General features: G+C 55.3%; 1 protein-coding gene across 3 annotated transcripts in view; it reads right to left on the reverse strand.

The window, feature by feature from the left end:
• Positions 1 to 13,206, reverse strand: part of PLXNA1 (plexin A1) — a 267,177-nt gene that overhangs the window by 93,564 nt on the left and 160,407 nt on the right. For all 3 annotated transcript variants that reach the window (XM_073351345.1, XM_073351346.1, XM_073351347.2), the window contains one exon: positions 1,565 to 1,765. In XM_073351345.1, coding sequence (XP_073207446.1) covers positions 1,565 to 1,765 — 201 coding nt within the window. The remainder of the gene's footprint in view (positions 1 to 1,564; positions 1,766 to 13,206) is intronic.

Raw genomic sequence — 13,206 nt, forward strand, 5'->3', positions numbered from 1 at the left:
GTTCTCCAGACCCAGCCTAACACCCCGCAGGAGACCTGTGAGGGGGAGGAGAGGAAGGAAAGGCTGTCTGAAGCAAACAGCAGCTTTTCAATAGCTTCTAAATGTCACTTGTGCAGCTGAAGGATGGGGGATCAGGGAGCACAGCTCACGTCAGGCTGCAAACGAGTTTCATGGTGTAAGTGAAGGAAAACAAATTTTGAAAGGATTAAATGAGAAAGCGAGAGAGGAGGGGCCCCTTTCATGCAGATGAGGGAAGGTCGGTACAGAGCCCAGCAGGTCAGCAGAGGAACCGTAGCAACAGCATTTCCTAGAGGTAACTGGAGGATTGATACTTTAGATCTGTCTGTTCGCAGCATCAGCGCTCTCCGCACAGTATTCACCAAGCAGCATGGGGCAGACAGAGCTTCCCGGAAGGACCACATGGCCTGGCTGTGAAAGCCACTCTCCTCCTCATCCCATCCAGGGGCAGAGCGAGCCAGCCAAGGCGGGGTGGGGTGGGGATGGGGGGTTCATTGGCGGAGATGTTCGTGGGGACATTGGGATTGCTGGAGGTCTAGACAGAGGGTGCACTGGCAGAAGAGTAGGGGATGGGCCTGAGATGCATCATCAGAGCTGTGGGAGAGGAGGCTGGAATAGCAGGGGAAGAGGTTCAGCACTGAGGGACATTGGCAGAGTGCTGTGTGAGAGCTCAGGGATGGACAAGCAGAGGGGCTGGAGGGCAGGAGTGAGGGGTGCTGGCAGAAGTGTGTGTAAGATCTCAGGACTGGAATAGTAGCGGGGGCTGCAGGTCAGGATGGACGGCCATCAGCAGAGCTGTGTGTGGGAGCCCAGGGTTGATGGGCAGCAGCCAGTCAGGCTGGGAAAGTGTGACTGGACGTGTGTGAGCGCATGAGAGTGAGTGCAATGCTGCATGCAATAAGGAATTAACTCAATTCCACTTGTAAAGCAGGATCATCCGGCGTAAAGGGAAACCAAGTGCAAACAGGGAAGGAGGGAAGCGGGAACAGAGTCTTCAACTCCAGCCCAGCTGGCTCCAGCCCAAGCTACTTTCTTTGGCTTTCATAAGCAAATTTCCTTGGAAATGCTCATAAAGCATGGGAGGGTCCCCCCTGGGGTCGGTTTGGCTCCACAGCGGAGGAGGGAGGGGTGTTGGTTCTGCATGGAACAATTCCACCAAGCAATCTCTCCTTGCAGCTGGGGGCGGGAAGAGACAGGGAAGGGAAAAGACAGAGACTGAGGGGGACAGGGGAAGAGAGAGACAGACTGTGAGGAGCTGGAGAATCTCTCCCAAGGCCCCACGGGCACCATGAACCTACATCCACCTGCCGATCAAGCATGAAAGAGACAGAAACCAGCCAGGGAACAAGCAAGGCAGCTGGGGCGACCTTTAGTCCATGGAGTTTGCAGGGCAAGCGGAGAGGAACGACCCGGAAGCGAAGCACATTCTGGCTGGAGAAGTGCCAGGGGAGGTGTCTCAGACACTCCGCAGGCAGGAATGGTGTTCACACACACCCTGCGATGGAAGAGCAGCCCAGGCCCGGCAGGGCAGGAGCCGTGGACTCACCGAGGTGTTCTGGCACTGGATGCTGGTGCTGTTGAAGCGCAGAGCTGTGACGCGGGTGGCGCTGCCGGGGATGTGGAAGATGCATTCGTAGTTGCGCTGGCCAGACTGTGGCTGTGGCAGGTTCTTGGCTGTCAGAGTGATGGGCTTCACCACGCCCACAGGGATGTAGATCTGGGTGGAGGGCAGAATCTGTGGGCAGTCCTGCAGGAGGAACAAACAGCAGGCCATGAACTAGTGAGACAAGGCACAGTAACCCCCCCGACTTGGGAACGCCGGTCACCACCAGCACTGAGATACTCCAGACCCTACTGAGAAAACACCCATACTGATGGGCAAAGAAAATACCATGAGAGATGGTACACCCTGGAAGGGTAGGATTCTGCCCTTTGTGAGTGCAGGAATTCACGGCTGCTTTGACCAAGGCTCTGCATACTCGGCAGCATGCAGGACCTCCCTTCTGCAGCATGGCCCCCTGGTTTCCACTGCAGCCCAGTGCAGCAGGCTGGAATTCTACGGCAGCTTTGAGCTAACACAGAAATGGGACAATGTCAATGTCCTCACGTCACTCAGTCCAATGTTGAATCCGTTCCCCACTGCCCCAACATTTGCCATTTTTAATGGGCAGTAGAATACAGCTGCGCAAACATAAGGCGTAACTGTGATACAGGCTGTTGGGCCAGCAGGGAGAGTGTGGGAGGCAGGTTGGGGTTGTGGGACGAACTTGTTGGCTGCATGTTTCTGGTAAAATGATCAGCAGTGAAGTAGGTTTTGACATGTTCACTGGCGTCATTAGGTTTCAGAGTTAACACATGGAGGTGCACTTTCTCGGGTTACCCTTCTCAGAGCTACTGTTTCAGATATCGCTGCATCCGTTTCCCTAAGTTCACATTTGGAAAGATTTTGAACAACCACTGAGGGTTAGGAAAGCCGAGTTTCTGCAACACATTTCTGTGGCAAGGGGCAGATTCTGCAACAACTATTGCAAGAGGGACAGGCTTCCCCCTCGACCCGCTTTCCTCTCAGACTCCCAGCCCCTGTCCCCGACCCGTCCAACCAAGAAAAAGAGGAGACCAGTTTTAGAGCTCATCAACGATACTCTCCCACTCAGCCAGAGGGGGCACTGCTCAGTAGTACCAGGCCACTTTACCCAGCATGCGATCAGTGCCAAACACCACTCAGCTCTGTCAGGCGCTGTACAGATCCCACCCTCCTCACACCTGCGAGCCTGCCGGGCACCTGTTCTCACCCCCGTGCAACCCGCTCTCTAGGGAAGAGCCAGGTCCACGTGTTCTGTCCCCCACAGACACTGCTGGGCCCAGCCAACTCAGGCTAGCAGCCTGGAGGGGAACAGACAACAAACCTGCTCGCACTGAGTCCCCAGCTCTACCTGCAACCTGCCTGCTAATGCAGGGCGTCCCGAGAAGCATTTTGGCTGCGCATGGACAACTAGAGCCAGCAGAGCAAAGGACAAGTGAGCCCCAGGGCCAGCCCGTAGGCCCCGGGAAGGAAGCAGCTCTTCACTGAAGGCTGCAGGTCTATTTAGAAAATGGAGAAGGGAAACTGAGGCTAAACACTGGCTGGAGCCAGGCACACAGCAGTCCAGGCAGCCAAGCAAAGTTACCCCCACCCTCACCGCCCTGCCAGTGTGCCTCCCTCCTGACCCACAGCCCCCCCTGGCTTTTCCAGTCTTGGGCCCCACACAACTCTGCCAGCGCACCTCCCTCCTGGCTTACAGGCCCCCTATTTCAGCCCTGGGCAATCCTGACTTGCTGAACCCCAAGCAAGAATCAAGTCTAAAATAAGTACCATAACCCATGAGGGTGGAGAGTTGAGCATGTTACAACTCGTGGGCCTGACACTAACCCATCTGTGACAGCCCGAGCAAAGCTCCATAGTTTGCCAGGAACAGAGCCCTGATATTCCAGGAGAAGGAAAATCCTGCCACTGGGTCATCCCTTTAACGTCCCCCATGAATCCTAAGCTGCAGAAAGCCCAGCTGGCCCATGAGGCCCTACAAATAAGCAACAGAGCCGACTCCAGCTCTCCCAGCAGGTCTGACCTGGAAATCCAGCGCAGACCTGGCAAAGGAGAAGCAGAGCATTTAGTTGTGGGATCTGCAGAAAGCCACTACCAGCCAAGAGAAGCTTAACAGAGTGTGCACCAGCTCTGCCTGGCAAAGCAGCCACACACAGACCCCGTGGAGATCTGCGACACTAGTGGGGGGGCAACATCCACTCAGCAGATACGGCATCAACCCAGTCCCAGCAATGAGGGTGGCATGCGCAATGGATGGGTCACAGCTGCACAGCTGGATTTATAGCAGCAGCTCAAGGGGGAAGCAGTCGAGGGTTGCACTAATGCAAAACTGAACTTTTCACAGCATTCAGTTTCAACACTCAGGCTGCTCTCTGGGGATCCCCCAGGCCTGTCTGCAAAGCACAGGAGAGCGGGCAGAGAGCAAAAATAAACGGGTCTGGGCAGAACAACAGCTCGGTATTCCTGAAGGACCTCGCTTCGGCAACAATAGCCTGATGCAATCCCCAGGCCAGCCTTGCAGGGCCCGGCTGGGGACTCGTGCCTGGGGGCAGCTACTCTTAGCAGCACTGGCTTTAAATAGGGGAGAGAGAATAACATGTTTTGAAACAAATATCAGCCCAAGAACAGAAACTGCACTTTGTTCAGGGATCTGCAGCAACCTCTCCTGGCAGCCCTGATGGGAGCAGGGCGGGTCGGCCTATTCCCCAGCTGCAGCCTTCACAGATCTCACCTGACACAGTGATGCTAATTCCAATAAGTGAGGCAGAAACCAGAGGCAGGAATAGCAATGACTGAGGTGCCATTCCGCTGAGGAAAGCCATTCCCAGCACCACTGCCACCGCACATCTCACCTGAGCACCCAGAAACACTTCACAGACATCCCTAACTACCACAAACCCCTGCACCCCCAGGTCAGCCGAGAACCATCACCGTTTGAGAAGAACCAGACCAACTTGCCATGTGGTCCATCTCCCGGAGGCCAGTGCACGCTTGGGCCCTGCAGCACACTTCCTAGGACACTGTCCCACCTGCTTTCCAGAGCCCCAAGCAACGGGGCTCCCTTCGCCTCTCTTGGGAGGCGACTGAACTGCCTGATCCTGGTCGCCACCAGCAGGTTTTATCATCTCCCTTTTGCAGGTGGGGAAAGTGAGGCGTAGAGAAGGAAAGTGACTTGTGCAATGATAGAATCCAGGAGCCCTGACTTGCAGAGATCCATACTCTAGATCTCACTCCCTGGTGATGGTGGAGGGGCTCATTTAAGTCTCTGGTTTAGAGCCCAGATACTTCATATTTTACATACAATGCTGTAGATCCTCTCCAGGACACCAAGAGACAGAGGCCTGTCTCTGGGTGGGGACTTGCAAGAACGTCTCGGCTCTACCAATAATCCCGATATCATGGCAATGCCCCCACTCTGGATATGCCTGTCCCTCTGACGGGAACCTCCGGGGGATGCCCAGCTCCATACATTCTATGGGGCACTCTGAAACCTGCCAGCACTGGATCACAGGACAGATTGAGAGAGCAGCAGCCGGGTCTGAAACCCCACAACCTCCTGGCTGCTGCTGGCTCCCATCAGCCATTTGCTGAGGATGGGATGTTAGCTTCTGACGGGGTTTTAGCACTCTATACAAGCCCCCTGCAATTCAGGGAGGTACGGTGGGTGGCGCAGCCTCCCTGGCCGGGAATCCACACATCCTAGGGGGCTTCGCTTCTCCTCTTAAACAAGACCTGAAACCCCTCCATTTCTTTGGCTTCAAGGCTCTGGGTAACTGCCCCTCCCTGCTCACCCACCCTTCTCCCATCTCCCCCAAGCCAGCCTGGACTGCCTATGTCTGCTTCTCCAACAGCCACCAGTGCAACTTCTCCCTAGGCATGGAATGCTCTCCCTGAGCTGGCCGACAAGCCCACTGCCCTTGGACCTAGCGCCCTCCTGAAGACCCTCTCCCACCTCCACCAGCAATTCTCTGACTGACCCTTTAACAACAGTCTTGTGCTCCCTGAAGCCTCTGCTGAGTAACTGTGTGAGCTGATTGCTGTAGCTCCCTACCCTGCCAGCGATTCTGTTACCCCACCTTGCTCGGGCATGCCTGGGTGCAACAGAGAATGGGCCCCACAGTGCACGCACACAGTGATAATGCTCACGCTCTCTCACAGGAACACACAGTTAATGCTCGCTATCTCTCTCACACACACACACACAGTTAATGCTCTCTCTCACACACACGTTTGCTCTCTCGCTCTTTCTCTCTCTCACACACACACACACACACAGAGAGTCAATGTTCGCTCTTTCTCTCTCACACACACACAGAGTTAATGCTCTCTCTCACACACACTCCCATTTTACTGAAGGAGCCAAATCCACCAGCTACGTCACATGTTCTGCATCTGCCGGGAGATTTGTCTCATCCAGCAAAAATCTCACCCTGCTCCAAAACAGGAAACACCTGGTGCTGGGAGCCCTTTCCAGTGAACCGCAGGCCCTGTCACTCCATGCCAAAGCGCGTGATGAGGTTTCCTCGGGGGGACTGGCTGTGACTACCCAGCCCTCCCCTTGTGTGGTGGCCAGGGGATTTTAACAACTCCTTCCTCAGCAACTTTCAAGCATCAATTCAAAGGACTGATGAAACTTCCTGTGCAGTCAATTAACTCCTGCCATGCTGGGCAGGAAGGCTCCACACAGCCCAAAAAGCTCTCCACCCAGATCAGGGGCCTATTCCCCATTCCCCTCCAGCTCCCCCTTCCAGACTCCACCACCTAGGAGCAGGGCGGGTGGAGAGTTGGGTTGGTCAAAAGCTTTCCATTTTTCTCCAAGGGTTTTCTACTAACTGAAATACTCAGTGGCCGTGTCTGCGTCCCTCAAAAACTGGAGACCTTTAATTAAAAAAACCCATATCCTAAAATGTTAAATTTTCACTTTTTCAATGAAAATTCATAATTTTCCACAGAACTTCCCCACCCTCCTACGCCTGTTTTCCAAACAGCTCCAGTCATGGAGTTGGGGCACTGCACCGACATTCCACCATACGGTCCAGATGGGTCCCGGCCGCTGAGATGAGAGTAAATGACAACCCTGGCTGGAACCTCCCAAAGTCTAGGGGCAGTGCCCGGGAGCCAGGGGGTGCAGCAACTGGCAACGAGGCAGAACCTGTTCCAGCTGCCTGGCTGCACCCCCGCCCTGCCTCCTACGCTGGGCCTCGCTCCTCTCCATCTGTATCTCGCCATCTCTGGGCCATTCTGACCCTCTTTCTTCCCTTCCATCTGGCTGCTTCTCCCCGTCCCTCAGCTCTGACATTCTCTCCTCACCCTCCATCTGTCTCTCTCCCCGCCCACCTCTATCACTTTCTGTCTCCCTTCCCTCCACCTTTGGGTGTCTCGCTCTCTCTTTGCTTCCCCCACCCCTCCATCTCTGGCTATGTGTCCCCACCTCCCTTCATCTCCCCCCACCTCCCTACTTCTCTTTGCCTCTATGGACTGCCTTCTCTCCCCTCTGATTCCTTCGCCAGGTGAGTCCAGTTCTCACTGGCAGGGGAATGGCTGTGGTATATGCACGATTCTACCTTGCATCCCCAGGAAGTGCCTGTAACAGGTCATGCCCGCCTACCCATGCGAGCGTGACAGTACACCATAAGGAACCAGATTCACCCATGCCAGGTCCTCAGCTCCCAGCACACTGGGGCAGCTGGGAATCTGACAGCCACTGCTCTCATTGGGGGAAATGCACTGGAGGACTTTGTTGAAGCCCCCGCCCAACCCACCCCAAATTCCTCTGGGAGTTGGTACCAACTCAGCTCACATTCCCCCTCAGTAAGGACCCACCATCTGCCCTCCCAAAACTGGTGGAGGGCCCTCATCTTCCTTTAGAAGGATTGGAACAGCCACTAGGGTGAATAAACCTCCCCCTCCCCGCCCCGCCGGCTGGTCCCTGCTTTCAATATAATTAGCCCTTCCTTCTGCTGTGATCCCTGTCTGCCGGCCTGCCTTAAAGCAACTCCGGGCCTAGCTGGCTCTGAGCTGGGACCTGGGCTGTCCCCTAACCCCCTTTCCCCTGAATTGTGGGTGCATTAGTGCGTGAAGGAGTCTGGCTTGATCTGGATTCCCAAGAGAGAAGGGGTAGTCCTGGGAGGCTGGGAAAGGGGTTGAGTTGGGAGGTTTGGAGGTGGAGGTGCAGGAGAGTTTTGACAGCTGATGGGGTTCAGCTGGACAGCACATGTCAGTGGCCTGAGGAGACGTGGTCTTGGGTTAACTGGAGCATCACACGGCAGAGGGTAAGATGGTTTGGACAAATGGGGGAAGGGGGTGACTTGTCCTGCAGGTGTGGGTGGCTGGTGCAGTCGGTACCTGGGGGACGGGTGCACCATCCTACAGAAGGGCCCGGTTCCATTCCTGGTCTCTTACTCCTCAGGGCTGCCAGTGCTGCAGAGGCCAGGCCGGGGATCCAGTGGTTAGGGCTCTGCATGCTGCCATAAGGTCTGGAGGAGAAGTGAAGACCCTGAACCCATTGCCAGCCCCAGCCTCTTGCTCTGCAGGTTCGTAGCCCTGGAGAGTCACTCCCGACTACACCTTCCACCCAAGCTGGCCGAAGGAGGCCCTTCCAGGCTCCCAAGGGAGGCCATCCTCCTCCCGGGGGCTTTGATCCTTTCTGAGGGAAGGCAGAGGAGCTGTGAGTCTTTCCAATGCTTCAGGGATGCCCCAAAGCCCGATCGGGTCTCCACAGCTCAGAGCAGCACCTGCTCCCAGGCATGGGGGTAGAGCTGACTGCATTCAGCCCAGGAGCTCACCACAGATCGTTGCAGCCTTCAGAACACAAGCCTTTCACGGTCCTCCCCAATTCCAAGTCAAACTCCCCTCCAGCAGACACACAGGACCCTGTCTCCGCAGAACAGCCTTTTACTAAAAGATAATTCAGTCTGAATGGCCGATCGCATTCCCCAGTCACCGCTAGGAATGGGACAGGAAATGGGAGCTCCTGCTCTTCGCCCATTATCACGGCCTTCCCTCCCACCACAGTCCTAGGGAAAGCCCGGGGGTCAAAGAGCAATGTGGAGTTAAACCTCAGGAAACCAAAGCCCAGGAATTCGAAACCCACCAATGGCCTCAGGGCAGGGGCTTAATTCTCACTGGCAGCAGGAAAGCAGCAGGGTGCTGGCTGTTCCCAGACACACCCTGAACAAACACAAGGACACATGCAATGAGTGATGGCTCCTACCAACCCGCAATCCCTCCTGGCCTGCTCCTCATGAACCAGCTAGCACCTGCTGTGCTGCCCAGATTTCCATACATGCCCCATGTAGACCACATCTTCTGTACTGCCAGTGCCCAGGAGCCTCCAGGGGAATGCACTGCTCCCCTGTTGAGCGTGCCAGACTGGCCCGGGTAGAATGCACCCATTGGGCTGCCTCATGCAGCAGGCACCTTGCAGTGCGCCCGATTACAAGGGGAGCTTACTGGGCAATGACAGCACCGCAGGTACAAGAGGAAAACCAGCAAGAAAAAGGGGCAGGAGATTTCCATTACCTCACTGGCCACACTCAGACAAGCTGAAATTCAGCCAGACCAAGCCCTGCTTAAAATAACTCTGAGGGTTAGACGCACACCCACAAAGGATTAGAAATTCAGGGGTCAGGTTGAGTCTCTGTTCTTAATTTGACCCGCAGGCGATGGCCCAGCACCAAGGAGGACAGCAGCAACCTCTACACACTCGCGGGGCTCAGCAGGATCTTTGTCTGAACCGCTCTCATTTGAAAACCTCACAAGAACAGGCTTTGTAGGGAGAGCGGCAGGACTCACCGGTCCCAGCCAGGAGGCACATCCTGGCAGACGGTCTACCAGTACTTCGCTACCCCTGCCAGGATCTGCTGAGGCTACCCCAAGTGAAAGTGGCCTCAGCTGAGCTGTTCCAAGGCTCAGGTCCTGCCTGAGTCTAGCCACAAATGTTTGGCCAGGGCCAGCTCTCACCCATGCTGGAAGTTACACATGGTGCCAGTTCTCAAGCTTGGGCCTCTGGGAAGGGCCCATGTCTCACAAAACAAGAGCCTGAGCATATTCCCAGATGCTTTTAGGATCATCTCTCCAAAGGTAACTCCAAACTTCTGCCTGCCGAGGCTTGCACATGCAAACACAGCTAGTGTGCGCACGCAGAACATGGAGTTACGTAGCTAACGGGCTGTGAATGCCCAGCGCTGACAGTACAGTTTGCAGGTGCGATTTTGGAGTTGGCTGAAAATGTGAACCCTGAAGCGCAGCTGCTCTGGAAAACAGCATCATTGGGCTCCATGTTTATTGGGCCTCGCTGATTCCAGACCATGTATCCGAGATATTAGGAGCCATACAAGACCAGGTCCTCTTGCCTTGCTCATGGAAGCAGCCTCATTGACTTCTGTGGGAGCAGCAGGAGGAGGCCCACTGACTTCCATGAGCCACTTGCACGAGTAAGGCATGTAGGATCTGGCCTATCATAAATAAAGTCGCTCCCTCACACGTAAGCGGCCACGGCACAAGAGTAATTGTGCTGCTGATGGCTGGGCTCCGGATGAGTAATTGCTCAGCTCTCTGCTTCCTTCCTGGAGGGCCCAGGCTCCCAGAAATGACAAAAGAGGGGGAAAAGAAAAATGAATTGTTCGTCGCTGGGAGCTTGACCTATTCAATGCCGAGCAGACGCTCATCAGCCCGGAGCGGCTGCCGCGGCAGGAGTCACGGTGGAAACGACGCAGCGAGAGGGAAGTGAAAAATACCAATGAGGGCACCTAGGCTGCACTGAGACGCATGGTTGGATCCATCCAACCAACTCACAGCTACCCCAGAGGCACGCCAGCCTATACCCTCCGTGCTGGGGACTCAGGAGACACCAGCCGCAAGAGATGAAGAGGAAAGGCTCCCAATGGTTATGGGGGGGAGGCTCTCTGAGAGGAAGATTCTGCTCACCCTAAGCATGGGAGCAGAACTGGACAGGGGCAGGGGAGTCAACTAGCCGGACTATTGGCCAGTCCCATAGCTGATGTGGGGGTGAAGGCCAACCAAGGGGTATATGTGAGGGATGGCTACGGACAGGAAGCAAGCATCTCTGGTGGGAGGAGGGCAGGAGGGAAGACCCCAGAACTGTGGAGGACGGGTGGCTGTGGGAAAGAGTCTGTGAAATGAGGTGGGAGTCAATGTTCTGGTGAATCCAGGCCTTATCCCAAGTTGGAGGGCTGACTAGGTTCTACAGGAAGATGCCCTCTGCTGGGGAGGTGAATGTATCTGAGCCAGCTGGAATTTCATAAACCCAGAGAGAGGAAAACAAGAGGGAAATCTTAGCTGTTTTTTATACATGGGAGAGTACAAGCTTTACTCTCTCTTGCTCCCTGGGCCCAGTCCTAGCTTGGGATCCCTGATGTGACATGAGTTCTGCCAGATCTCAGCCTCCCCACTAATGGGCAGGCAGGAGAAAAGTGCCCGAGGTCACTTTGCCAAGTGTTTTTTTTTTAGTAAGAAACACATCTGAACCATCCCCCTGAAGGAGGCCCATTGCTCCTTTCTTGGTACCATACCCCAGCAGAGAAAGGGGAAAGCACCTAACAGGTGTCCAGATGGAAGGGGGACAACACACACCATGTCTAAAACAAGGATGAGGATTGTGCTCAGAAAGCCTCATTATTTCCAGCACTCTCCGCTAATTACTCCGGGAAGGCAAATGGGAGGCCTGACTTCCCAGTGCTGCTAATTCCTTCTCCAATCCAGAGAGGCCTCTCCAAAAGCAAGTGCTTTCTTTGGCCTGCCTTCAGAACAGGATGGCTCTAAACCGCAGAATGGCGAGCTAACTTCTGTGCCTAACGTTGAGGGCTGTGTGTCCATCAGACAGAACCGCAAGCGGCAGGTCGATCTCTGGGGGCAGACAGCCAAGGCAATCACCAGAATGCAGTGCGGTGGTGCTTTTAAGCTGATCAGCACCATTTGATACCGGGGGGGGGGAGGAGTTTATGACAGTTTGAGTCCAACAGGAACACTCTCATTTTAAAAGCAACCTTGAAACCACCTCTCTCAGGTATTTACAAGTACTTGTTTCTTGTAGTGTATCAGCAAGCCAGGACTTCGGCTACATCTACACTACGAGCTGGGGGGTATGATTCCCAGTTCACGCAGACATACTTGTGCTAGCAGCCTGGGCAGTGGCATTACCGTGCTAGCTTCCCCGAGTACCAACCTTCCTGAACCCCGCGGGTACGTATGCAGGCTGCTAGCCTGTGCCACCACCCACGGCTGCCCGCAGCACCACGGCTACACTATTTTTAGTGCACTAGCTCAGGTGAGAGCTAGCATGAGAATGTCTCCTCCAGCTCGTCGTGCCAATGTAGCCTGAGAGACTCTGGCTGAGCCCAGAAATTCATCACAGCTAGGCGCTGCCTCTTCTCTGCAACAGAGGGCAGGGCATCCCTCCCCCGCAGTATTCAGGTGCATAAGTGCTAGACGCTGGACAAGGTGAACAGGTGCAGTTCAATCACAGCAAATCAGTCACCAGCCTCTGGGCGTCCGGAGCACTTTTCACCGGAACATCCCAAAGCACCAGTTAGGGCTCGCAGAGCCCCGGAAGCGCACACATCACAAAGGGTCACTGCTCTAACCACGCAGATGTTTCCTTGCCTTTGGCGACTCAGTCTAAAGCTTCCAGCATGGGAAGGGTTAGTGCCGCCTCTGACAAAATCAAGCTGCAAAGGGGAAGCGATGGAAGGGCCGAAGGGAAACGGTTCTAGGCAAGTGGCAGTTTTTAACAGAGCGCTCCTAACACATGGCTTTTTAAGGGAGCCCTTTTCTTCCAATTTAGAGGCAGGTGACAGAAAACACAGACACCCCCGGGGAGAGAGAAACCCTCATTACTCACTGGCTCTCTGCAGCAGGCCAAGCAGCTAGCAACACGGGACAACAAGGCCAGCAGGCACGCATGTCTAAATCGGAAGGGGGATTCAACTGCTGGCTTCAGGGCATTAATGCAACACCACAGCGGGTCAGGAAGGAAATTCCCATTGAACCCAGCTCTAGTGACATTGTGCAAATGCCCACGCAGACTTGGGGGCGGAAACAGGCATTGGGCCGCTGCAGGAAGCCACATGCCGGCATTGCTGGGCCTCTGGCCACCGTCCAGAGATAGAATGGGCTGCATTAACTCTGAGTCCCATTCGGAAGGCCTACAGCACAGCATGGGTGAAATCCTGACTCCACGTAAGTTAATGGTCGCACCTTTCGTTTTGCAGCTTCACAAGCCCTGGCACCACACCACCACTGAAGGCCCCCCGCCCTGCCACTGCAATGCCACCAAAGACCAGAGCAAGTGAAGGAGCCGACGCCGAAGGGCTGCTGAAGACCCGGAGCGCCGCCGGGTGAGAACCAGGGGGTGGCGCCGTTTTTTATCCCCGCTCCCCCTGACCCGCCGCCGAAGACCTGGACTGCTGCCAGTAAAGATGTAAAAGGTGCCAAATAATTTAAAAGGCGCCACTTCTGCTCAGTGGGGGAGCGGCCGCGCCCCGCCCCCCCAGCTACGTGACTGCTCTCCCCCCTGGCAGGGCATGGAACACTCCCCACAGGCAATGGCGGGAGCTCTGGCCTAACTGTCCAGAAGTGCCTTGTGA

Source organism: Lepidochelys kempii, chromosome 7 (assembly GCF_965140285.1).
Source record: "Lepidochelys kempii isolate rLepKem1 chromosome 7, rLepKem1.hap1, whole genome shotgun sequence".
NCBI classification, from domain to species: domain Eukaryota; kingdom Metazoa; phylum Chordata; order Testudines; family Cheloniidae; genus Lepidochelys; species Lepidochelys kempii.